General features: G+C 32.2%; 1 protein-coding gene and 1 pseudogene across 1 annotated transcript; both read left to right on the top strand.

Annotated features, from left to right (window-relative positions):
- The first annotated feature begins 9,649 nt into the window (after positions 1-9,649).
- On the top strand, positions 9,650-12,302 carry LOC129875374 (WAT1-related protein At5g40240-like). The gene is made up of 7 exons (XM_055950756.1): positions 9,650-10,008; positions 10,427-10,489; positions 10,632-10,745; positions 10,829-11,048; positions 11,350-11,508; positions 11,656-11,804; positions 11,976-12,302. The coding sequence occupies exons 1-7, from the start codon at positions 9,830-9,832 to the stop codon at positions 12,133-12,135; spliced, it is 1,044 nt and encodes a 347-aa protein (XP_055806731.1). The 5' UTR covers positions 9,650-9,829; the 3' UTR covers positions 12,136-12,302.
- A 9,958-nt stretch (positions 12,303-22,260) lies between these two features.
- Positions 22,261-23,146, top strand: LOC129875358 (WAT1-related protein At3g28050-like; annotated as a pseudogene).
- The last annotated feature ends 723 nt before the right edge of the window (positions 23,147-23,869 follow it).

Raw genomic sequence — 23,869 nt, 5'->3', positions numbered from 1 at the left:
ACATGGTGGATTGGCCAGCCACAAGAGTCCAAGGCAATGAGCAAGGAAGGCCAACATGAGACGTGGTGGCTCCCGTACAGTGCTATTCGAGTCCAAAACCAAGTTGGTTTTAGGATTAGTTTTAGGTTTCTATAAATACCCTTGTGTTATATTTTTAGGGTACACTTTTCCTATACTTTTAATACATTTTTCCTATTGTTTGAAGGCTAGAATACACGACCAAAAACTATAATTTAGAGTTGGATTCATTGATCAAAAGCTGCTAGATAGATTTGGGAGAAAGAACACACAACTCGGATTCTTTGAGTTTTAATTTTGTGATTTGAATCTAAATCTTCTTATTCAATTGTGAGATTAATTCATTGTTATTTGTAAGCATTCTAATACATGTTTCATTCATTTTTTATTGAGTTATCCATCGAAATTATGCAACGATAAACCTACAACTAGGGTTGTGGGAACCATAACGACATAACTAGAATAGGTAAAAGTAGAATTGATATTTGTGATTTGTTGTTGCATGTATTGTGATTTATTCATTCAAAAGTCTTTCTTAGTGAGTGCACACATTAAGAACTTGCCTGTATTTATTTCTTTTTGGGGAGGGAGGTAGTGATTAGGAAAAGACTTCACAATAGAAATTTTGAGAGCGGGAGGAGATAGTACTCTGGGATCCAGGGTAAGGGTTAGTAAAGTATAATTTCTGAGACCGGAAGGAGATGAATGAGATATGTCTAAGAAGGAACGAAAAGTGAATTAGATGTTACCCAACTTGCTAGATTTTCCATGCAATACATTGAACGATATCATGAATACGATTAGTCTATTAACTTACAAGTCATGGGGAATACAATCCTAGTCTAGTCTTTCATATTTTACAACTTTATTCTTGTTTACTTGTCATTGCATTATTATTTGTTCTAAACTAAAACTAAAACCCCCCACTTTTTACTTTGTGCATCTTTATTTTCGGAAAGTAGAAACTACGACTGATAATGATAACTAATAGAACTTGTTTCAATTTATTCCTTGTGGGTTTGACCCCGATTCTTAATTGGGTAAAATATACTGCTAACAATCGTCTATATCTCTTTCGAGAGGTGTAATCGAGCGTTATCAGGAACTGGTTTTAGGTGTTACAAAGGCAGTTATAAACCTATTTGAAGTTTGCTCGAGTTTTAGTGGAAGGAATTTGACCTTACTGAATTAATTATTTTGTATTTTTCATATGGAAATATATTTGTCTAGTTATTATTCTCTATTATTTTCACTTGTATAAATAAATATTAGAGTTTTGATTATTATTAATAAAATTAATTTTCTCATTGCTAATGAAATTAGAATATCATTAGCATATATAATTAATTAATATTTCTCACTTTTTTCGTTCAAAGATAATACTTATGCTTTTAGTAAAAATTTATTACATGAAATCAAAAAAAATATGAAAATATCATGATTTTTAAAAAAGTAAAAAAGAAAGTTGATAATTTAAGAGTATACTAGGCATTTTAAAGATTCAATTAAGATAAGGGGGGATTTGATTATTGTCCAATTTTGAGATGAGAGTATGATTTTAAAAGCAAAATTGAAGTGAAAACGATTTTCACCTTTTTTATATATTAATAAGGATTAATTCAAGTTACTATAATGTGAATCATGTATTTGTGATAGAATTCACCGGATAGTACTATGTAAAATTTTATTTACTAACACAAAAATGTTAGTAGTTTAATTCAAATTTATTTTTGAAAATCTACTATTGAAAGTAGGTAATTTTTCCCTCTTTCTTCTTCTTCTTCTTTTTTTTTAAAATTTAAAAAATATTTTTTCCTACAAACTACAATATTATTCAGCAAAAGTAAAATCATAAAATGCACTATTAACTACAAATATTTGGGGCCTCAGATTTTTGTAGGTCCAAAGCAAATGTTTCAATAGTTTATTCTTTGAGCAGATAGGTTATTTAACTTAACAGTTAGGTTATTTAACTTGTAATTATTGATTACTCCAGTATTTTTTGTCGACTCTTCGTCCAAGATTAGTCAACAATGTATTGACTTGTTATTCAAGTAATTTCCTTTGACTCTTTAATCATAGAGTAGGCATTAATTTTCTGGCTAATTACTCAAATATTTTATGTTGATTCTTTAATAAGCATTTATGTTTTGATGGATTACTCAATTAATTTTTGTTGATTCTTAGGGCTCATTTGGTCGTGGAACAAGTTATATCGGGATTGATTATTTAAAAATTAGTTATTTAGAAATTAATTATTTTAGGATTGTTATCCCTCCCTCAATGTAGAATAAAAATAACAATATAATCTTGGAATAACTAATCTTGAGATAAAATCTTAGTCCACGACAAGTTATCATATGATATTATCCCCAACCAAGCTAAGCTTGAGATAAACTTATCCTAGAAATCTTCAGTATCAAGAACCGAACTTTTCAGGTAAAAAAAAAGAAGAAGACGTGCTTCAAGAAGAAAGCCACTTAGATATTTTCATAAATAAGAAAAATGACGTACTAGACGGAATATATGAACTAGCAATATAAAACTTTAAATATTTTGTATAAAGTTTAGACGTTACATGTTTGAAATTGTGTCGAAATGAGTAGACATGCAAAAACAAAATTAAAATTGAGAATAAATTAAATAATAATATCCAAATAGAATATCAAAGAAATTTTGAATGGCTTCGGGTGATTTACTGAAAATGGATGATGTGGAACTTTTGATCCTACTTGCTTCATGTAAAAAACTTCAAGTATAATAAATTTTGCCCCGTTGACAATACTTGATCTTAAGTCTTGTCCTTTGGATAAGTAGGGGTCAAAAAAGTTAAGATCACCTATTTTCAAGTTCATTGAGTGTAATATCCTTAGCATTAATGAATGAGAGAGAATAGAGTGGCCATATATATATATATGATAATCTCCTCATTTTAAATACGGAAAATGACCTAAAATGTCCTTTACATCCATTTTTAGGTTCAAAAATGACCTTTTATTTAATGGAAAAGGGCATGAGGGACATTTTTGTATCATTTTTAATAGTTCGAGAGCATTTTAGGCCATTTTCTGTAATTAAAATTCTGTTAAATAAATTTTAATTTATAATTAATTTTAAATAATTAAATTGTAATCAATAGATGACCGCCACGTGTTTAAAAAAATTATTCAAATTATTTAATTAAAATTATACTAAAGACATCCAAGAAAAAAAGGTGGATGATTATCATATAAAATTCTGGAAATTAATGCGCTTGTCATCCACCTTTAGGTCCAAAAATGACATTTTCTTTAACCTATAAATACGTCTTACGTGAATATATAATCTAGTAGTGAAATTTGACTCATTTACAATAGTTAAAGGTGTAAGATTTTTGCCATTTAAAATTTCTTTGATCTCAATTAAATCAAATAAAAGTTCTAATTTAGGACGGGGCAACTTTTCAAAATAATTTAAGTGAATACCTAACGAGACATCCATGTATCATTCCATATCACTACAATTCATGCTATAACCTATTACCAACTTATAAGTACCAAAGTTAACCAATTCATGCTTCATACAAATATTCCAACTCCAAACGGTAAATTTAGTACATCACAAGACTTGGATTTACACGCCCCAAAATAACAAAACAAGCAGCCAACTTTAATTTAGAACCCATGGTGTCATGACTGGATCAACTCTCATAAATAAATACATAAATACATATACACAATCACCCTATGGATCATATACATGTCCAAAAAACTACTACAAAATATAGATGTCTATATGCAAATGTGACCTTCCTTAAAGCTCCCAAAAAACTTTATCTCCAATACCAACTTCAAGCATCTCCTCGGACGTTTTCTATGATAGAAAAACTATCGCTAAGCATAAAGCTTAGTGGTATAAAACTACAAGTTTGAAGCCTTTAGATTCTCCAATTTCTTTTCTTAGGTCATAAGTAGCACAAATGTAAACATTATAAATAAATCAAACCAATAAATATATCACGAGTATCAAGTTCCATATGTAAAAGTTTAAGTGCCAATAATTCATAGAACCATGTTTACAAGATTAAACAACAAGTTTCACCCAATATATACGTCATGCTGTCACACAAAACATGATTGAGTATCAAGAAGGACCGGAGTCCTGTATCAAGAAGGGTAAAGATCCAATAATCAAGAGAACCAAGAATCATATTAAAAATGGCTTACTAATTCGTACTCAAAATGGACAACTTCCATAATTAAGACGAACTAAAAATTCATAATCAAGATGACAAAGGGTCTGAATCAAGAGGCATGCCAATAGTGATAAGGTCACAGCCACATGAAGGACAAAGTCCACAAGAATATCAAGTGATCGAGCAATCCATACAAATGGGAGAGTTAAACAAATGTCTTGCAAGTCTCCAAGATACCACTACAACAATACCCAAGTAACAAGAAATAACCAACGTACCAAGATAGGCCTTCGAATATACCAGCACGTAACAAGAGTATAAGAACAAGTTTATTGTAATGACCTTGAGGATTATTTTCAGAAATTTATGCAAAAAATACCATTTTACTCTATCTTTAGTGTCCCCGAGTGTTATTTGATCGGTTTGTGTTGTTGGTTTTGTTAAAATCTTAATAGATTGTGAATTGTGTGAGTTTTTGAGTTTTCATAAGCTTTAAGTGTTAAAAAGTGATTTTCGGTGTCAACTGGAGCTACGGGTCTCAGAACGGGGTTCTGTCAGTTCCATCAGCTCCGAAATGTGGAAATTGATTTAGGAGGGTCGTCAGAATGACATTTGGGGTTAATACATAGATTTGAGGTCTTGAGTTGAAAAGTTCAATATTTGTGAGCTAAGTTTGACTTTGGTCAACAAATCGAGTTTCGAGTGCCAGATGGTGATTCTGCTAGTTCCATTGGCTCTGAAACGTGTTTTTTGATCAATTTACACCATTGGCTCATATTTACAGAGTTCCAAATGAGTTTTGAGGGTCAAAAACATGTTTTGAAGAGTGGTGTAAGTTGATCGAGGTCAATGCACGGTCAACACGCGTGAACAGTAGCTTTTTGGCATGCCTCTTTCTTTTCATTTTAATATTTTTCACCATTTGTTTGAGTTCTTGAACTCTTTGAGGCGATTTGAGAAAATATTTTTGAGGCAAAGTGTTGGGTAAGTGATTTTTTCACCTAACACCTTCCTTTTTCATTAAGAATTTGATGATTTTAACTCCTAGATTTTAGTTTCAAACCCCAAAAATCTTTATTTCTTTCCTAAGTCGAATTTAAAAAAAATAGTGATTTCTATCTCGTTTTGAGCTCTATTTTTATGGGTTTTTCAACCATGAGTTCCTTATTACCAGTAGAATGTGATTGTCTAATAAATTTCTAGATTTAATCCTTTTTGGAAATAATTCAGTTTTGGACCATTTTACCCCCAATTCCAAAACCTATTAATATGGGTATAATTGGACTTCTTGTGATGTGTATGTTTCATTGTTGATAGTAGTTGTCTTTTGAGGTGTTGAATTCGAGAGTTGCTTATCCGATAGAGGTATTCAAGTGAGGTTTTGACAATTTAGGTAGGTTTGGCTATCCTTCTTTGAGATTGAGATGGGTAATTAGTCATTCATATGTTATAGACTTTGGGATGGGGTCATAGTATGAGTTGAGAATGTTATATACATTGTGATGCCCATGTGGGGACTTATTTATTAATGTGTTGCCGTGTGGGGGTTTATTTATATTACACAGCCTGTGTGAGGGCCTTATTTGTTATCTTATTTGCTTTGAGAGCATGCAATTCGCGATTTGCCTAAGAAAGAGGCTTGAGTATATTATTTGACTTGTGATGCCTGCCTGAGAGGTTGAGTTGGGGGTTTTGAGCATGCTTGATATTGAAATATTATTGAGAAAGGGTGAATATTTAAATGGAAGTATTTCCTTCCCATTACTATTTATTGAGGGTGAATATCATGTGTAGGTTAAGTTTTGAGAACTTTGAACCTTGTACCACATGTGAGTTGAATATTACTTCCATGCCGTATGTGTTTTCATGCATTCATCCTCATTCATCATATCATGAAACATGGGAAGTTGAGAAATATGGAAATTCTTTTTGAGAAAGAAAATGAAACACCTTTAAACCTTTGTATCTTGAGTCCCTGTCCGAGGTATTTTTATGGCAGGGTGGTGGATGCATTGTGATCCCTTGACCACGAGGAGGTGGCAAAGATAATAAGATATTGTGATTGAGGTATATGGTCTGCGAGACCCCCATTAGTCTTGCTTGTAGCACAGCTCGACAGGTGTATACGGCAGGCTGTGCGACAGTCTTGATTCCACCATACCACCACATCATTGCATCATCATATTGCATTGCATTGCATTGATATCTGTACTACTTGAATTATCTGATTAATTGTGATTATGAGCTATTATTATCGGTTTACTTTACTCGCACCGACGACACCGATGCCGAAGTAGGACTTTTTGTATGCAGGTGGAAGGGTTTCTTACTTTATTTCATAGGTTTGATTAATTTTTTATATTCAATTGGTTAAAACCTACTGAGTATATGTGAATTGTACTCACCCCTACTTTTGTGTCCCTTTTTTATGCAAATACTAGTCAGGGTAACTCACGTGGCAATTGATATTCTAGCGGATTTGTGTATTCTCAGATTAGTGGTAAGGTCTCGGAATTCGGATCGCCACTAGTCTATCTTTATTTCTCAGTCTTTTATATCATTCAAAGACTTATGTTGTATCTTATGACTCAAACCTTGTATTAGATGTTCTTTATACTTATGACACCGGGTTTTGGGATAATTTCTTCATTATCTTTCTTTTCATTTAAATCATGGCATGACTTTCTCTTTGGGAGTCTCGTATGAGTTTTACTTTTAGGCTTACATATCAGGTTGAGTTTTGGGATGTGTGCCATCATGACCTCAGTTTTGGATCGTGACATTTATACACAAACCTCAGCCTTTTAGCATACAAATAATCCAACACAACTTTAAGAGTTCAAACCGTAGACCAATCAATGTCTCAAGTTTCTCAACTCGTACACGATATAAACAACTTCGAAAATACCCTTAAATACCCTCTTTAAGTTTCAGCATCTCCGTAATATTTTACATAAAAAAAAATTTATCATCAAAAATAAGCCTAGAATGTGTAAACAGAATTATCCTACCAAAATAGTAAATCTGGCTAGCCAAGTACCTCATGTTGTACCTAAATTTTGAAATTTCAAAAGGCAAAACTGAACTTTATGTCTTTCATAAAAGTTTTAGATCTATCTATTAAGTTTGTAAACTAACAAAAATCACCGCAAAATACATTTTTTACAAAAAGATATCATCAAAACACTAATAGTTGTACATGAGAGATTCTTAAAGTAAGAATCTAGACAGAACTTGTCCTATGTTGCATCCTCATTTTCGACTCAATAATAGAAGATCTAGGCTTCAACAAACATACGAGTTGTAGGTACGTGTTTTATCTTTCCAAAACATATTTATTCACTAAAATCAAAGGTCTACACAACGAGATATTCAAGAATTACTAATAGCTACATGGTTTCAAAAACGGATTTGAGCACTTACCAAGAGGTAGAGTATATCTTGAGTTCCAGACAAAAGAACTAGATTTTTCTTGTGATTTATTGTGAAATAGATGGTTATGAGCAAGCTATAAATGATCATTATCCTTAGGAACCGACTTATTTTGAGATAGATAAACCTTTAAAATAATAAAGCAAAGTTGCCCAAAAGAAAAGGTGGCTGCCCAATTTTTTTTTAAAAGATTAATCACACCTTTCTTACCATTTTTTAGAAGGATATGTTCATATATATAATGCCATGGACATTTACTAAACTACCCTAAGACAATTCTTCACAATATCGTCATGATTTAATGAAACCAAGCTTTTCTCAATAATAAAATTTGAGTCAAGGAATCGTGAAGTAGGAGTTGATCCTATCATCAAGAAATATCCACTTGAAATGTGAATATTAATTTAAACAATTAGGGGCGTTTTATTGTACATGTGACAACTAATCCTAAGGGTATTTAAGTTGAAAGACTTCTGGGCAGGCCGCCATGGCGGTAGGAATACTGTTGTGGTGAGGCCGTTAGAGCGGAATAGATCCCTCCATGGTGGGCCAGTACGGTTATGAGATGAGCCTTAGTCCACTTAAATATTTTTCTCTTTCAAATGAGATGTTAATTATTCTAGAGCCAAGTGTTGATGTGAAAACTAAAGGTAGTAGACTGGTTAGACAAAGTTAGTGGTCCCGTAGTTCTAAAACTCTTCTATGTGATAGAAGGGCTAGACCTTGATCTGTATTAGAGTTGGCCGTGAACCAACTAGAAGGGATGAGAGTTTTGAATGTCTTTAATGAGGTTAATAGGAATGATAAGAATTTGTATATAAAGGTTTGGCGGTGTATTTCCTAAAAAGCATATTTTATTCTTGTTGGTTTCTTTATATTATGCGATGGGTATCTTCATACGAATAAGGTCACTCTAGTGAAAAAAGAAAAGAAAGAGAGATTCCAAAGAAGGAAGAGAGACTCCAAGCAGTAGTTATATCGGGCAAGCTTTGTATTTCATTTTAAGGGCGGAATCAGCACGGGAAACATTACTTAAGGAGAGGTCGACCAGGCGTTGGCAGGGAAAACTGACCCGGCTCCATTTCTTAAGATTTTCCGTCTCTCTTCTAAGGGCTAGACTAGACCTTTGGGTTATTTTTAGGGTTCATACATGCATTGATCCAGTCGAAGAACTTGCTCCAAATGAAAATCGACTCCTTATCCCCTGTTCATTCTTCCAATAATTTATACGGCTTGATGAGGCATACTTTTCATGCAGAATCAGTCTTCTCTGGTGCCATGGGATGGACCGTTCTCGAATTCCGGCCGGCATTTCTGTCAATCGGCGAAAGGTAAGCCACAAAAGAATGTTCCTTGCTTTCAACTATCCTCATGAGTCATTTTTGTTGTATCGAGTTGATAGATGATGCCTACAAGTACGTGTTTTTTGTACTGATACTATTCTTGTTATGTCATTTGGCATAGTCTGATTGCAGGGTCAGTAATATTTCATATGTAAAGACCTAGATGAGTCTCCAATAGCTTCTCCTCTTCTTTTCTTATGTAGGAGTTATGTCATTATTTTATTGTATATTAATCTTTCGAAGCTCTTGTATCTATTTAAATTAGTATCCTTGAGGATGTTAAAGTATTTTTTGTAATCAATCTTGAAATTTTAAATTAATTTACGGTATCTTCACTACTCTTTTAGGACTATTAATGGTCTTTTATTAAATTTCTGCATGATATTTTGTAAAAAAATAAATTATCTAGGTGTTAGAGTAGATATTCGCACGGTCCGATGGATTGAATCGTGACAAGTGAACGTCTAAATAATTTGAAAATTCAATCATTTTAACAGCCACATAACAAACCACAAAGTTTTAAAAAAATTACAATATTTATTTTTCAAATTTTATTTAGTAAAATAATATCACATAAATTGAATGAATAGAGCAATAATAAAAAAAATCAATAAAGACAAAACTGGAGATTATATAATTAGTGCTAGTGATGAAACACCGCCCACGCACGCCGGTCAGAATGAAGTTTAAAATATCCTGACAAAAAGACAAATCAAGAATATAAATTTCAATAAAAAAAAGACAATTAAAATATTGTAATATACCGATATATGTTCAATTTGATTCCTTTCTTCATTCATCCAAACTTCATTAATTTCACATAGTGTAAGAATAATTTTTGTTCAGTTTGAATCTCTTTAAAATGGAAATGAGTGTTGTGATTCCATTTATAGCTATGATAGTTCAGCAATTAGCACAAGTTGGAATAGCAGTGGTAGCTAAAGTGGCTATGTCAACTGGGATGACTGCTTTCACTTATACCTTCTATTCAAGTGCTTTTTCAACTTTACTTCTTATTCCACTTTCCTTCTACCTCCATAGGTATGTATATTTGATATGGTTGTTAAAAGATAATCGATAAATCGAAAAAAGAATATATTTGTGATTGATTTGATTTGATTTGGTGTAAGGAAAAAAACAGAATTATAATTGATTTGATTTGTAAGTATATGTTAAAACTTTTTTGTAATTCTTTTTTAAGACATTGTTCTATATTTTTTATTAGAATTATAGTTTATAAACATCTAGCAATTCAAATAAAGCCCAAATCAAATTATCTTCATTTTCATTATCTCTTATTAATACTACTTGTTTTTTTATGAGTTTTCATTATCTTTTATTGTTATTGATACTATATTTTAGCATAATGATATGACTTATTTCATTTTTTTCGAAAAACCCATATAATTATTGCTTCTTATTATTTATTTACTCTCTTCTTTTTTTTTTGGAAATGTAGATCAGCTCTTCCACCTCTTTGGCCTACTTTTCTTTATGGATTTTTCGTGCTTGGCCTAATCGGGTATGTAAATTCAAATTTGTGGCTAAATTCAGCAATTCTATTAGGGATCGTATGGTATGAGAGATAAAGAATAATTTTGTCTATCCATCTCCGTACGAAACAACCCCGAAAAAAAATGACCACTAATAATGCAATGTTGTAGTTTTTTGATGCAAGTGCTTGGATTTCTTGGACTTCAATATTCATCTCCATTACTTTCCACAGCAATATTGCAATTAATTCCAGGATTCACTTTCATTCTTGCAGTCATCCTCAGGTTTAAAATTAAATGATATTTCTTTTAACCTATACTATTAAACTTGTTAAAATTGTATCTAAATATTCACTATTTATTTATAGGATGGAATCTTTTGAGTACAAGAGTTTGAGCACAATGGCTAAAACTATTGGGATTTTAGTATCAATAATAGGTGCATTTGTTGCAACTCTATATAAAGGCCCTCAAGTTTTTGGATTTAGCCATTTAAATTCAATATTAACAACCCCTTCTGCTTGGGCCATTGGAGGTTTGCTCACTATGATTTGCTCTCTAATTGCATCTCTATTTATCATTTCACAGGTAACTTTTAATTGCCAATATATTACTCTCGTTGTCTCAATTTATGTAACACAGTTGAAATTTCAAGATTCAAACTTCTAAACTATGATTATGAGTTCAAATATAGAAGTTTTAAGATTTATTAAATAAAATGTATATATTTGAAAACTACGTAAAAATTATTATAAATCAAGGATCTCAAAAGGCATATAAAGAAACTCTGGTCAAAGAAACTTGGTTGACTCTCGAAATTTCAATTGATTTTCATCTTTAAAATAAAGTGAAATGATGATTTGTTTTCCTCTGTTTCATGTTTTTGCAGGCATTTATCCTTAAGAAATATCCAGCAGAGCTGATTTTAATGTTGTTTTATAGCTGCTGTGTTACAATATCATGTGCTGTTTTCTCTTTAATTATTGAAAGAGACTTGAATTCTTGGAGTTTAAGCCCTCACAGCAGATTAATGGCTCTCATATTCTCGGTAACTAAGTAGATACATAAGTTTAATATGTCAGAAAGGGGAATTCATGATTTAAGCCTGATGAATTTAATTTTTAAGTTTTTATAGTAAACGCCTTATATTTTTGAAATGATGTGTTCAAAATTTAATATTTTTTGGATAATGCAGGGTTTATTTGGAAATGTGTTCCAAGTTAGTATAGGTGCATGGTGTGTGAGGAAAAGAGGACCTCTCTTTGTTATCATGTTTCATCCACTAGGTATTGTGATTGCTATGGCTGCCAGCATATTCATGGGTGAAATTATTCATGTTGGAAGGTAAATCACATATGTTTAAGGCTTCATTTACCTTATATTTCTACTTCTTTTGTTATAATTTGCGATTTTTTTTTCTCTAATGTATGCGATTAGAGATGGATTCAAAATTTTGGATTAGTAAATGCAGTAACAATGTGACAATATTCATTGGTTTTTTTTTTTTTTGGGCAGTTTGGTGGGATCAATCATCATTGTGGTTGGGTTTTATTTAGTGATATGGGGAAAAGCTAAAGAATGGAAAAAGGAAGAAAAGAACTTAGGATCAAACAACAAAAACAAGATGCCATTATTACAAGATAAAGTTGTTGATGATCCTGAGATTAATCTATGAGACAAAATCTTGGAAGGTATAACATTAAGGCTGTTTGGGATTGTTTTTCGTCCCGTTTCAAAAGTTTACAATTTTATTATAACAACACGCGCAATTTGGGAGTATTTTATTTAAATTGAAATTTGATAAATATATATATTTTTAGTTTCTTCCTAAAATGCCTCAAATATTTATGAAAAATATAATTTAGTTACGATATATTTATGCATGTATTATTTTATAAGATTTTTATAATTTGTTCATATTTTAACGAAAATCGTAAATTTAAAGAAAAATGTGTGCGGGAGAAGGAAGGGAGAGGATTGTTGATGGTTCGATTTGGATCGATTATTGGTTAAAATCAAAATAAAACCAATTTAGATGGTTTTTAAATTTCTAAAACCAAATCAGACCAAACCCAAAAAATAACCGTTGATTTTGGTTAATATCGGTTTGGTTCGGTTATTTTGATTTTTTTGATTTGAAAATAATAAGTTTGTTCAAGACATACACATCTTAATAGACATAGACATCTAGTACATAAATAATCCATAGAAAAACTACTTTAGATTCAACTAAGCAATAGTAGAGTTATTATTACAGGAACAAAATAATAATAAAGTGATAATCCACATAAAAGAGAAAGTGTGACTAACTAATGTGAGGCCGGTTGGTAAAGACTAAAGTAATGGATTTTGATGGACTTGGACTTATGATATTCATAATTGCGCTAAAATTTAAGTGTTGGATTTGAGAAAATGATAAAATTAAAAACTTAAATTAATTAAAATTTAACAAAATATTTATATTTTATTTATGAATAATACATAAAGAATTATAATATATATATATACATAATTTCTTGATTTAGTTTGGTTAATCTGTTATTATAGAGAGCAAAACATGAAATTGGTCCACTTTAAGTAAGAATTGAAAACCTTGCCTAATTATATAATCTTAACTTTATAAACTGCACTAACATGTAATTATCTCTTCTTCTTTTTTTATACTTAAAAATGATTTACCTTTAATTATATAAATATTTAAATTTTATTTTTTAAAATAAATTTTAAAAACTTATTTTTAAAATTCTGTCCAATCAAAAGGATCTCACATAAATTTTGATGGATGGAGGAGTTAATAAAAATGAAACCAATAAAAGCAAGAATGGAGATTAATGATTATATTATCAAATAAAGGAAAAAAACGCTAGCCACTACTCACTAGTGATGAAAACGCCACCCAATCAAGAGGAATCCTGTAGACCATTTTCATTCGTCAATTTCAATTGAAGCTGACTATAATAAAACAAAGCAAGAATACACACACAAAAAAAAAAAAAAATTTAATTAAAAAAAAATAGTATGGTATTCCCTTCAATACGTTGACGTCCAAGAAACTATTATATTCAATTTGATTCCTTCGAATCATCCAAATCTTATTAATTTGGCTTTGTTAGTAAATAACAAGTGGATGTTCCATTTTAAAAAGTGGGATCCACACATGCAAATTAAATTTGATTTTTTTTTTTACTTTTCTTTTCACTCTCCTTTGTCCTTCATACATTTTTCCTTCTTTCTTTTTTTTATAAATTGCCTTGTTTTGCAATTTAAATGAACACTACATACGAAATTGTCCTCTGTTCTCTTTTCTTTTCTCTTATTCTCTCCTTCTTATTTTGTTAAGTTAGTGTATTTATCAGCACGAAACTCTAATTTTTTTCAGATAAATTAACTTCTATATCAGAATATGAAAATTCCCCAGTCATCAATTGGATCCAAAAATAATTTTGATGATATATGTCGTATTGATAGTGCCACAACACACACTATTTTAAGAGATAAGAAATATTTCTTTTATTTGATTATGAAAGAAGTTAATGTTAATACAATATTTGGTAGTACAAGATTAATTGAAGGATCCAGAAAAGCTAAAGTTGTTCTTGTCGGAGGAACAAGTTTAACAATTAATGAAGCATTATATTGTAGTAAGTCTTAAAGAAACTTATTAAGTTTTAAAGACATTCGTCAAAAAAGTTATCATATTGAAACTACAAATGATGAAAAGAATGAATATTTTTACATTACTACAATGATGTCGGGTAAAATGTTTATACTTGAAAGTTACCCGTTCTTTCATCCGGCTTATACTTCACAAGTATTATCATGGTTGAAACACATGCCAAAGTAAACCAAAAGTTTACTAACTCAAATGATTTTATTATTTGACATGACCGGTTGGGTCATTCCAGTTTGAATATGATGCGCAAAATAATTGAAAGTTCACATGGACACTCTTTGAAGAACCAAAAGATTCTCCAATCTAAAGAATTCTCTTGTACTGCATGTTCTCAAGGAAAATTGATTACTAGACCATCAGTAATCAAAGTGGGAAATGAATCACCAGCATTTCTGGAACGTATACAAGGTGATATATGTGGGCTCATTCATCCATCATGTGAGCCATTTAAATATTATATGATTTTAATAAATGCATCTACAGGATGGTCACATGTGTACCTATTATCAACTCGTAATATGACATTTGCGAGATTACTTGCTCAAATAATCAAGTTAAGAACACAATTTCTAGATTATGCAATAAAGACAATTCGTCTTGATAATGCTGGCGAGTTCACATCTCAAGCATTTAATCATTATTATTTATCCACTGGAATAACAATTGAGCATCCAGTTGCTCATGTTCATACTCAAAATGGTCTAGCGAAATCATTAATTAAACGTCTCCAATTAATTGCTAGACCAATGCTTATGAGAACAAAACTTCTCATTTCATTATAGGGTCATGCTATTGTCACGACCCAATTCCTTAGGTCATAATGACACCTACTATAATCCACCAATAGGTAAGTCAACTCGTCAACCCGGAACTTCAAGTAATAGGTTTGAGGCAGAAACTAAACAAGAGTGACGAATTATAAAGATAACCAGAAAGAATAAGCGGAAGTAAACCAAAACATGATATAAACAACTAAAGATCCCTCCCAAAATCTAGAAGTCACAAGTACAGAGCTGCTACAAAATAAAAGACAAGTACAAGTCCCGAAAGTGGACCGAAAATATATATAACAACTGACTAGTCTCAAAAGACAAAAGACGGGCCATCCATACTGAAGGAGACAGGAATGATCCAAAAACACCAAGTACTCACTCTTGTTTTCGAAGCTGACTACAACAGGCTCGATCTATCCACGATGGTAGTTGTGCTCGATCCTGCATCACAAAAGTAGATGCAGAGTGTAGTATGAGTATCAAGACAACAGGTACCCAGTAGGCATCATACGCCGACTGAACAGAAAAGGTAAAAATAATATGAAAAAAAGGAATAGCCTCAATAGGAGTCAACATAAGTATCAAAAAGGGGAAAGATTACTACCTATGAGAACTACGGCTAACTATACCCAACTGGGCCCTCATAAGCCCAGCTGGGACACTCGTGCGCAAATTAAATAAAAACCCGGACGAACCCCCATAAGCCCGCCGAGTACACAAAATAGCTACAACTACTAAGGCTAGGAACCAAGAATCAGCGATGTTAGAAGCCGAAGTACTATATCATTTTCAAACCCAGAATCTCTAAGATTCAATCGATCTAGTGGTGACTTAGGGGTCGAGGCCGGGACTGAAACCCAGATACTCACCCGAATATTCAAAGTGGCTAAGATCGGGACTGGATACCCGGATGCTTGCCATAATACATAAGTGCGGTCGAGGTCAGGACTGGGTGCCCGAATGCTCGCCGTAATACATCGGTATGATCGAGGCCGAGACTGGGTACCCCAATGCTCGTCATTCTAGTAAGCCAGTATAGGTCGGAGTTGAGTACCCGAATGCTCTCCGATAATTCAGAATGAAGGTCGGTACTTGATACCCAGATGCTCACACATAATTTATCCCATGATGTCAAATACTCTACTTCCCAACTAGAATACAACAGTACAAAAAAAAATTCCCAAATGAGTCAACCGATATGCCGCCAAAACTGGAACCGGAGCCAAAATCAACGATCACAAAATTTAGTATTGCCGATGAATCATGAAAGTCACATTATATCAATTTATGAATGAGGATATTTTTAAGAGCAAGGGTAATGCCTAACTAAGGCCAAACTACCAGGAACTAGCCCGCTACACCATTCTACAAGGATTTAAGTCCACCGGAGCGATGCCGGAACATCTAAAACAAGTTTACATCCGATAATAAGGCCAACATACCCCACAATATCAATAGCATGCTCATTCAACTCTCCTTATAATACTAACAAATAATGACAAGATACACATGCTTCTAAATATCCAAAAAATCTGATAACAAGCCTAAAGCATGATTTCTAACACCTAAAATATACAATCAAACTATCCAACCTAAATTTCAACATGCTTTCACATATTCCATCTCAATCTAAAGAAAGGTAAAATATTAGCCTACCTGTAGGCTAAACACACGAACTTCAAATCACTGTGCTGAAGCTTTTTCCTTTTGAACGACCTCGAAACGCTGCCAGCTGGCAAAAATAGAACCACAATGTCGATACGATCGTTTAGACACTAATTTCATAAATTTTGGAGACGGATTAATTTCAAGATCTAAAATAGGAATTGTGGGACCTGCATACGGAATTTCGGATTTGACCCCCCAAAATAGATTCCAAACGTCACCCCAATATAATAAATCAGATTTATAACATAATTCAGGGTGGAAAACTATGTAGGACGAGCATCAAAACCAAAACTCATAAATTCCGACTAAAGGATTTTCTGACAGCATCAAAATCAGCAAATTCTGAACAAACGATACTCTTTCAACCCAAAAAAATTATACTATGATGATCCTTGCGAAAACCCCCACAATCTAGCCTCAATAATCACATAAAACGGGGTTATATTGACCAAGATACACTCTTCCAAAATTCAACAAAATTTCATTCCAAAAAAGACTAAATCAGCAGCTAAAAATGCATTTTTACCTCAAACGAAGCTTTTTCTCGCATTTCTGAGATTACCAAGAGATTCCTCACAAAATTCTCTTGAATTTAGACTGTTGAATCACCAAAATCGAATTTATATAGGTCAAGAAATAGTTTCTTAAAGTTCTTCAAAAACTCAATCTGAAAATGGACACTGCTGCAAATAAAATCATGATTTTTACCTGAATTGAATGCTCCAAATCAGTTTTCAATCTCTCCAATGCGTTCTCCATGAAAAATCTCACAAGTTTGCCTTTTGAATCACCCAATTTGGAGCCCTAATGCTCAAGTTATAGGGTTTTAAAATTGGAGGAAATATCCCCAAAACAAGGGCTGCTCAGCTGCTGCAATATCAGATTTTGGAAAATCCAAAATCTCCGATGGGGTGCTCGAAATTCATTTGGAATCCGATAAAAATAAACCAGATATACTACCCCACTAAATTCAACATTTCAGACTCAATGGCGAATTCAGAATTCCCAAATAAGATCATTTTCATAGAAAGTGGGTCCCACACCCAAGAGTCTTTTTAAAACCACATTCCACAATGGGCCTCGAGATTAGACCGGAAGCCTCGGAAAGCAAACAAAAGATCGTTCTAGAATAAAATCGATATTCCAGAACTAACCGCACTGTTAAAATTTTCATTCGAACGCGTTTTCCAAGAAAGTTGATCAAAGTCAACTATAGGCTAACTTTTAAAGTCAAAAGTGTCAAATGACCCCAAACTCGTATCGATTGCCTCGATAATCATTCCAACACTGCAACTAGCCTAATTTGTTCATTCCGGAGCTGATGGAACCATCAGAATTTGAATTCGAGATCTCATTGACCCAAAACTCGAAAAGTCGCAACTAAACCAACTTAGGCTTTCAAAATACTAAAATGGACTCGGGACCTCTAAAAATTCAATCAACACTTCTTCTAGACCAAAAACCATCTCTGAATCCAATGGAGTCATCGAAATTCTATTCCAAGCATCGAAACTTCAAAAGTTGACCAAAGTCAAACCTTGGCTTAAAGTTCCTCAAATTCTCAACTCAAAGCCTCAAATCTTCGTTACAACTCCAAAACCGATTCCGTAAAGTCTCCTAAGCCAATTTAGACATTTCAGAGTTGCTAGAATCAACGAAATTCTGTTCCGAGATCTGTAGCTTCAATTGACCCCAAATACCATTTTTTAATACTTAAAACTTATGAAAACTCAAAATTTTCAAAGACTTAACTTTTCATAGGATTTTCTAAAAATCAACACCCAGTAACAATCAGAAATGACTTGGGGCATCTAAAAGGAGGGGTAAAGTGGTCATTTTATAAAAATTCCAAAAATGACCTTCAGGGTCATTACAACTATTTATCATGCAGTAAGTGTTATGCGGATCAAACCCACACGTTATCATAAAGTCTCCCCATTATAATTGACTTTTGGTCAAGAGCCGAACATTTCCATCTTAGAATATTTGGATATGCAGTATATGTTTCAATTGCTCCACCACAACGCACAAAAATGGGACCCCAAAAAAGAATAAGGATATATGTTGGGTATGAATCTTCTTCTATCACAAAATATTTAGAACTTATGACTGGAGATTTATTTACTGCAAGATTTGTTGATTGTCATTTTGATGAATCAGTATACCCAACATTAGGGGGAGAAAATAAGCAGCTGAAAAGAGAAATAAATTGGAATGCATTATCACTATCTCATTTAGATCCTTATACAAATAAATGTGAATTGCAAAATATTACAAATTAACTACCAGATGTATTCACTGACCTATCAAGAGTTACTAAATCTAATATTCCACCTGCTAATGCTCCAATTCGAGTTGATGTTCCAGTAGAATAATTAATTAATATAAATGAGTCTAAACCGCATTTAAAACTGTGATGACCCCCCTTCTCAGGGCCTACATATTCAGGTATTGTCTATGCCAGGGTCAGCCAGCTCGCACCTTAATCCCTCTTCACGTTGCACGGGGTATCGAACTCGAAACCTCTAGCTCATTTACATCCTACCTTAGGGGATCGCCTTTCACCAGTTGAGCTGCAGCTCAATACGCCTTTTTTTGTGATGACCTCCTCTTTGGGCCCACGTAGCGCTGCAGCGTGAAAAGCGAACTGGCTGACCCTGGAATAGACAATACCTGAATATGTAGGCCCAAAGAGGGGGCTTGTCACAAAAACGTGGTAGACCGATCGGTTCCAAAGATAAAAATCCTCAAAAAAGAAAAGGAGCAAATAATCAAGATGGTCATGATATAAAAGAACCTGCTCAAGAAGAGCGAGAAGACATAATAATTGATAAGACCTTGGAAGAGGTTAAGGCGCTTGAAAATGATAAAGAAATTTCAATAAATTATGTCTCATCAGAAAAAAATATGGAACCGAAATAATATAATTGTCAACAATAGTTTTGCTTATAATGTTGATATTGAAATAATGCAATAAAATGGAGATCTTGAACCAAAATCTATCGATGAATGTAGACAGAGGAATGATTGACCGAAATAGAAAGATGTAGTTCAAGTTGAATTAGCATTTTTGGACCGATAGTCCGAACACCTGAAGGTATAAAACCAGTGAGGTACAAATGAGTCTTTGTGCAAAAAAGAAATGAAAAAAATAAAGTCGTAAGATATAAAGCACGACTTGTGGCAGAAGGATTTTTGCAAAGACCCGATATTGATTATATAAAAACATATTCTCCTGTGGTGGATGCAATCACTTTCAGATATCTTATAAATCTGGTAGTTCATAAAAAACTTGTCATGCATTTGATGAATGTCGTTACAACCTATTTATATGATTCTTTGGATAACGATATTTTTATGAAAATTCCTAAAGGATTTAAAATGCCTGAAATATATAAAGATTCCTAGGAAATTTGTTCAATAAAACTTTAAAAATCATTATATGGCTATAACAATCAGCGCAAATGTGGTACAATCGTCTTAGCGAATATTTGCTAAAAAAAGATATAAAAATGATCCAATTTGCCCTTGTGTCTTTATGAAAAGGTCTGGATCTGAATTTGTCATAATAGCAGTATATGTTGATGATTTGAATATTATCGAAATTCCTAAAGAACTTTCAAAGGCAGTAAAATGTCTAAAAAGGGAATTTGAAATGAAAGACCTCAGAAAGATAAAATTTTGTCTTGATCTATAAATTGAACATTTTGCAAATGGAATATTTGTCCATCAATCAACATATATAAAAAATATTTTAAGATGATTTTACATGGATAAAGCACACTCACTGAGTACCCCAATGCTTGTGAGATCTCTTGATAGTAATAAAGATCCATTTCGACCTCATGAAAATGATGAAGAGCTTGTTGGTGCCGAAATATCATACCATAGTGCAATTGGTGCATTAATTTATCTCGCCAACAATTCTAGACCAGATATAACTTTCTAAGTAAACTTGTCAGCAAGATTTAGTTCTTTTCCAACGCGAAGACACTGGAAAGAAATGAAGCATATATTCAGATACCTCCGAGGAACCATAAATATGGAATTGTTTTACTCAAATGAATCCAAGTCAGAATTGATTGGTTATGCAGATGTAGGATATTTGTCTGATCCCCATAAAGGTCGATCGCAGATGGGTTATTTATTTACATGTGGTGGTACAACTATATCATGGCGTTCAACAAAGCAAACTATGGTTGCCGCTTCTTCAAATCATGTAGAGATAATAGTCATTCATAAAACAAGTCGAGAATGTGTTGGTTAAGATTAATAACTCAACACATTCAAGAAACATGTGGCCTTTCTTTGACAAGAGACGCTCCAACAATATTGTATGAAAATAATACTGCATGTATAACTCAATTAAAGGGAGGATACATCAAAGGAGATAGAACAAAACATATTTCTTTACCCATGATCTTCAAAAGAAAGGTGAGATAGATGTTCAACAAGTTCTTTCAAGTGATAATTTAGCAGACATGTTCACTAAGGCATTGCCACTTCAACTTTTGAGAAATTGAGATACAAGATTTGAATGCGTCATCTTTGAAATATTAAATGATGTCTTCATCAGGGAGAGTATAATACGCGTTGCACTCTTTTTTTTTTAATCTAGGTTTTGTCTCACTGAATTTCCAAGCAAGATTTTTAATGAGGCAGCACTCAAGGCGTATTATCAGATGTGTGTACTCTTTTTTCTTCATTAGGCTTTTTCTCACTGAATTTTTTCTAATAAGGTTTTAACGAGGCACAACATCTATGGGGTTTCAGACTAACTATTATGTATATTGTTTCTTGTAAAGTATGGAAATTGGAGAGTTTTAAAAATAATTAACTCAAATTATTTGTTATTATAAAAGTTTAAGATAAAAATAATTATTTGTTTTTCAATTTATTCTTAGTAGTAATTGATCTTCAAGACTATAAATAATTCAATAGAGTGAATATTTAATGAAGATGATTATACCTTAAGACATAAATGAGAAAAAAATAGTTAACAATCCTTCTAGTTCATGTTTTTTAAGAAAACTTCAAAAAAAAATGAAATACAGCAGATAATTTGAGCTGGGGGAGTAGAGAAGAAATGACTACTAACTAATTAGTGCAATCTTGTGGTTTTTTGATGCAAGTGCTTGGATTTCTTGGACTTCAATATTCATCTCCATTACTTTCCACAACAATATTGCAACTAATTCGAGGTTTCACCTTCATTCTTGCTGTCATTCTCAAATTTAAATTCAGACCACTTTTTTTTTTAACTATCCAAATGTTTCTATTCAATTAAACTTGTCCAATTTTATAGTATAATTCTTGTAAACTTCACTGTTTGTTTGTTTTAGGATGGAAAACTTTGAGTACAAGGGTTTGACCACAGTGGCTAAAACTATTGGAACCTTGGTATCAATAATAGGTGCACTTGTTGCAAGTTTATATAAAGGCCCTCATATTTTTGGAATTAGTCCTTTGAATTCAATATTAACAACCCCTTCTGATTGGGCCATCGGAGGTTTGCTCACTATGATTAGCTCTCTAATTGATTCTCTATTTATCATTTCACAGGTATTTAATAATTGTCAATAAATTACTATTCCTCCGTCTCAATTTATGTGATCCCTCTGTCTTAAATCTCAATTTATGTCATATAGTTTGACTTAGTCTAAATTTATATGGAGGGACTATTATTTTTAATTTTGTCAAAAAAAAAAAGTGAAATCATGATCTGTTTTCCTCTACTTCATGTTTTTGCAGGCATTTGTCCTTAAGAAATATCCATCAGAGCTGATTTTAATGTTATTTTATAGCTGCTGTGTTACAATATTATGTGTTGTTTTCTCTTTAATTACTGAAAGAGACTTGAATTCTTGCAGTTTAAGCCTTCACAGCAGATTAATGGCTCTCATATTCTCGGTAACTAAGTAGATATGTATATATATATATATTCATGATCCAAATGTATTCCAAGTTATTATAGGTGCATGGTGTGTGAGGAAAAGAGGACCTCTCTTTGTAGTCATGTTTCAACCACTAGGCATTGTGATTGCTATGTCTGTCAGCTTATTTATGGGTGAAATTATCTATGTAGGAAGGTAAATCACACAAGTTTTTCATTTACTCTAATTTCTATTCCTTTTTGTTATATTTTGTGAGTCTCTTTTTAATGTGCACAGTTAGAAATGGATTCTTTAATTTTGAATTAGTAGATGCAGTAATCAATGTGACAATACTCATTTTTTTTTTCTTTCTTTTTTGCAGTTTAGTGGGATCAATCATCATTGTGGTAGGATTTTATTCAGTGATATGGGGACAAAGTAAAAGAATGGAAAAAGGAAGAAAAGAACTTATGGTCAAACAACAAGAAGATGCCATTATTACAAGACAAAGTAGTTGATGATCATGAGGTTAATCTATGAGACAATTTTTGAAGGGATAACACTTTGTTAGTGCGATTATTGGAAGTTCTTTTGGGTTAGCATGTCTATGAACTATTACATTGCATGAAGATTCATTTTCACTCTTTGCGAGACGAATTCAGAATTTTATGAAAGTGATTATTATTTTAAAGATAAGATCTAAAAATTTATAATGATAATAATTTGACAAGCAAAAGATAATAAATTACTAGAATATGGTTGTTTAATCAAGAATTTATTCGTATAAATACTCAAGGATAAATATTTCTATAAATTCAAATTATTATTCAACTTAGTCACAAATTTAACTTGCAAATTTAAAATAAAATAAGAGAATCACATACTTTTCGCAATCAAATATAAGGTAATCACACCCTTGCAAATTCAAATAAAATAGAAAAATCACACCCCTTGCAAATCTAAATAAATAGAGGAATCACACCCCTTTCACATTCAAAAATAAGAAAATCACACCACTTTCACTTTAAAAAATAAGGAATCATACCCTTGCAATTTAATTTAAAAATAAGAAAATCACACTACTTTCACTTTAAAAAATAAGAAATCATACCCTTGCAATTTAATAATAAAATAGAGGAATCACATTTCTTTCGCATTCAAAAATAAAAAATCACAAATTCATGATAAAAAGTGGACTCACACCTATTTTACATTCGAGAAACACAACTTCATAATAAAGAAGAGATCACACTCCTTTGATCCTTTCACATTAAAAAAAGAAGAAGAAGAAGAAAATCACACCCTTCAATCTAATATAATGATTATATTAATATATTTTGTTTGATATTTATGTATGAGTAAAATTAAAATAATAAATTATTATAGTCTTAATGGATTATCGATTTGCCCAATAACCCAATA

This window comes from Solanum dulcamara, chromosome 2 (genome assembly GCF_947179165.1).
Source record: "Solanum dulcamara chromosome 2, daSolDulc1.2, whole genome shotgun sequence".
NCBI lineage: Eukaryota > Viridiplantae > Streptophyta > Magnoliopsida > Solanales > Solanaceae > Solanum > Solanum dulcamara.
The sequence above is the reverse complement of the archived record's forward strand: the minus strand, read 5'-3'. Positions and strand labels throughout refer to the sequence as shown.

What these genes read in the sequence shown, in the direction of transcription:
- LOC129875374 (XM_055950756.1), top strand. Translation starts at nt 9,830, where the DNA reads ATGGAAATGAGTGTTGTGATTCCATTTATAGCTATGATAGTTCAGCAA. An exon ending in CTCTATTTATCATTTCACAG is followed by an intron (nt 11,049 to 11,349) that starts GTAACTTTTAAT and finishes ATGTTTTTGCAG; the next exon opens with GCATTTATCCTTAAGAAATA. An exon ending in TAATGGCTCTCATATTCTCG is followed by an intron (nt 11,509 to 11,655) that starts GTAACTAAGTAG and finishes TGGATAATGCAG; the next exon opens with GGTTTATTTGGAAATGTGTT.